A 3,960-nucleotide genomic window follows, 5' to 3' on the forward strand; every position below is an offset into this window, starting at 1 on the left:
TAAAAGGTTTACATATATCTATAAACTAATAACATATAACAACATAAACATGATACTACATATATAAACTAAATAATACTTATATATTTATATATATATACATATAAACAAAATAACATTAATGATATAATATATAAACAATATTTATAATTAAAATATAAGTATTTATATATCTATAAACTACATAATACTACATATACTACATAATACAGCCAGAGAGAGAGAAATAAACCTTCAAACAAACTCTGTATGACTCGTGGCCATTTTTCCATTAGACCAGTGAAGCTACAATATCAGATTAGAAAAGCTGTAGGTTGGTTATTAAACAAACCACAAAGATCAATATCTTCTTGGTTTCTTGATCTATCCATCCTCCTTCTCTGTCTGTATGTCACTGGGGGAGATTCTCCATTTGAAAAAAGCAGGTGTCCTTCACCCACACAGTATGATGTTGGTGATGAAAAAAAAAGAGGAAGAGGTGTTCCAGTGGTCGGTCCGCCTTAGGAAAGAACATACAGAACATATTTAGAAACGTGATTAAAATCTGAGGTGTCGGGGGTTTCGGCCACGCAGTGATCCCACTCTCACTCTGTATAAATTATGCTGTTCTGGACACTAGAAATGCACTGGACTCATCTCTCGTCTCCTCAGCTGCCTCTCGCTCTCTCTCTCTCTCTCTCTGTGAATCAGGATCTTCTGCTAGAATGAGGAGTGTATCTGCTCTGCTGTCGGTGATGCTGCTCTGCGCTATCATGATGACCTGTGAAGGTGAGTGTCCATCACTCAAACTATAGTATAGGATTCATCAGTCACTGATTATTGTTGTGCAAAGAGAAGACTGACTACAACCAGAACTAGATTTGAATATTGATACAAATTGAATCATCAATAGAATAAAATTATTTTGCTCAAATTCTGTTTTTTGATGTCTTGGAAGATGTATATGGGATTTAGGTTTCATTTAGCTATCAACTTTGTCACAGATGTTTCTTCAAACAGTGCTTAGGAGAAACAGTATTACACCAAAATAACATATAAGATACTACTGAGGTTAAAGACCCTATTTTAATAATTTATAGCTAAAAATACACCTTGCATTGCTCAAATTCTGCAAAATAAGTTTTGGGCGTAACATGAAATAAACCAATCAGTGTGCCAGTTGTTATTCCCCCTAAGAGGCAGGTGTGCACAGACATTGGCGCATTAGTATCTTAACAGTGAGGCACATTATGTATTGTATAAATGAAACAATACCAAGTTCACATCTTCATCAGGTCAGGTCAGAACTAGTAATAATGACCGTAAGATATTTTATTAATCCAGCACTAACCCAGCACAACTACACTAAATAAAGTCACATGATCACACATTCACAAACTGTCCTGAGATGCTCTTTTGCAGTGCATTTTATTCATGATTTTAAGTGAAGGACAGAATGCTGTAAGTAGCTTTATACAGCTTTTTAAGTGTCTGTTATACATACATAGCAGCAGTCAAAAGTTTAGACACACCTGTTCATTCAATGATTTAATTTATTATTTTTGTTCCTACATTGTAATTGAATACTGAAATCATCCAGACTACGAAGAAACACATAAGGAATCATGTAGTAACTTAAAAGTGTTAAACAAACCAAAATACTAGAAGTATTTAGGTGCTCTTATCGGGGGTGCTGTTAACTTGTGGTTTTTGAGGCTGGTAGCTTTGATGAATTTATCCTGTGTAACAGAGGAAACTCTTGCTCTTATGTTCCTGGAGTGGTCCTGTTGAGACTCATTTTCATCATAATGTTTTTGATGGTCTTTGTGACTGCACTTGTGGATATTCTTTTAAAGTTCTTAACATTTTTTAGAAAAACACTGACTGGCCCTGTACGCCATCATTGACTCTTTTGGGTTAATTATTATTCCTTAAAGGTGTTGCAATCCTTATTTTATGTCTTATGGCCTCTTTCTTACTCTTAGGTACTGAAGGCATCAAAAGCATGAACGTGTGCTGTGAACGACTTCAGACCTTTAAAAGTTCAGCAAAAATTCCCATAGGATGCATCAAATCCTACAGAAGGACCAGCGGAAACTGCGCCATTAAAGCTGTTGTGTAAGTATCTAATGTCAAACCAGAAACAAACAGCATTGTACAATTTTTGTATTATTTAGGCCACAACAAACATTTGGTAACATTTGGTCATGTAGGTTGTATACTATATGAAAAACTATACACCATGATCCGAAGATCACTGGATGTTGGATCATGCTGTTGTGTCATCAGAAGTACAAGAAGGCACAATTTGCCTTTCTCTCTCAGGGACATTGATAGAATTTCCTCCCACAGGCATCTGTATATGCAAAGGTTTAACAGCCTAAATGTTTTTTCCATTTAATTGATTGATTAAATTAATAAATTATCTACAAGCAACTCAACTGAATACAGTGGAAAAAAGACAACCTGTATTTGTAATGTTACAGTCCAAAAATAAGCAGCGATGATGTACAGTAAGATGTAACGATTTATAAGATAACCTTAGAATTTCTTGTCTTCTTCAGTTTTCATACAGTCAATGGAAAACAAGTCTGTGTGAATGCGACGGCTGATTGGGTCAAGAATCGCATGGAACGAGTGGATGCTGGACGGAACCTTATTAATAATCAGAACTGCTTAAACAATCTTAAAGCTCGCAGAGCTAAAGCTGTTTAATACTGTATAAATGTACATCCATACTGTATGAAATTAATATAATAATTTATTTTTATTTGTAAGAAATCTTCATGTTTATATTCCTAGGCTCATACTGATCTTATAAGCTGCTGATGTTAGGACCATGGCGAGTGTAACGACTCAGTCTTTGAGGCAGGATGCAAATGCAAGAAGGTTTTTAAAGAATCTATAACATACTAACAAACAATATTAAGACTAGACAATAAACAATATTATGACTTTATATATAAAAACAGCAAGCTTTTTAGTACATGAACATTTATAAAACTTCTCAACTTAGTCTTCTTTTGCTGAATTGGCAAAAATGGTAAAAAGACCAGTCTACCATGAGAATTGTGGCCAATGATAATTCTGTTTCTAATTCTGGCCTGCCTGTGCACATTTTAGTCAAATCAGCTAAAATTGTGTAAATAATGTAAAGATGATATTGTTACCAATAGCCCAGGTGTTGCACCTCCACACCTAAGGAGGTCGCTCTTGCCTTAGTTTTAGTTTTTGCACACCTGTGTTCTATTGTATCCTGTACTGGTATCATTTACTCTGTGTATATATGGTCTTCGCAATGGATCCTAGTGCAACATCTTTTCTGGTTATCCTTGCATTTCAAAGAACTTTGTTGATCTTGTCTTTTTTTTTCTGGTATTATAACTCTGCTCTCGTTTTTCAACCTTTTGATTTTTGTATATCCCCTTGTCTGCTTTTGTAAATAAAATCTTCTTCTGGATCTTTACCTTGGTCTTGTGTGACATATATTGTGAGGCATTTAAATGAGCCCATCTGCAGTTTGATCACATGTAAACCGAGAAGGTTATTAGAACAATTTTATGGATGTATGAGTCCAATATTATTAGATATTTTTTTTTATGAAAAAAAAAAGGTGCTGTGTTTGGAAAATGGAAAACACTGTTTGGGCCTATTGGGATGGCTTGCTATCACAAGGAATTCTGATTTATGGCAAATGTTTTATGATTATGTCAATTGTCAGTCGGCTGAATCTCAAGAAAACCTGGGTCATGCAGCAAGACAATGAACCTATGCATTTAAGCCTTTCTAATCAAGAATGATAAAGCAAAATAAGGTTTTGGAATGGCCAAGTCAGAGTGCTGACCTTGTTGTGGAAGGACCTGAAGCGAGAAGTTCATGGGAAGAATCCCACCAAAATACTTATATACTTAAATACTTACAGCTGCTTTTTACAAAGAATTGGGCTAAAATTCCCCTATGCTGCTGTGCAGGAATACTTAT

The 3,960-nt window shown here is 35.0% G+C and overlaps 1 protein-coding gene across 1 annotated transcript; it reads left to right on the forward strand.

Annotated features, from left to right (window-relative positions):
• Positions 1-568: 568 nt before the first annotated feature.
• Positions 569-3,445, forward strand: LOC125804751 (regakine-1-like). The gene is made up of 3 exons (XM_049484152.1): positions 569-768; positions 1,965-2,097; positions 2,544-3,445. The coding sequence occupies exons 1-3, from the start codon at positions 705-707 to the stop codon at positions 2,692-2,694; spliced, it is 348 nt and encodes a 115-aa protein (XP_049340109.1). The 5' UTR covers positions 569-704; the 3' UTR covers positions 2,695-3,445.
• The last annotated feature ends 515 nt before the right edge of the window (positions 3,446-3,960 follow it).

This window comes from Astyanax mexicanus, chromosome 10 (genome assembly GCF_023375975.1).
Source record: "Astyanax mexicanus isolate ESR-SI-001 chromosome 10, AstMex3_surface, whole genome shotgun sequence".
NCBI lineage: Eukaryota > Metazoa > Chordata > Actinopteri > Characiformes > Acestrorhamphidae > Astyanax > Astyanax mexicanus.

Bases quoted from the DNA above. Each gene is read 5' to 3' on its own strand.
- LOC125804751 (XM_049484152.1), top strand. From the start codon at position 705: ATGAGGAGTGTATCTGCTCTGCTGTCGGTGATGCTGCTCTGCGCTATC. The intron at 769-1,964 runs GTGAGTGTCCAT...TCTTACTCTTAG, and splicing joins TATCATGATGACCTGTGAAG to GTACTGAAGGCATCAAAAGC. The intron at 2,098-2,543 runs GTAAGTATCTAA...TGTCTTCTTCAG, and splicing joins TGCGCCATTAAAGCTGTTGT to TTTTCATACAGTCAATGGAA.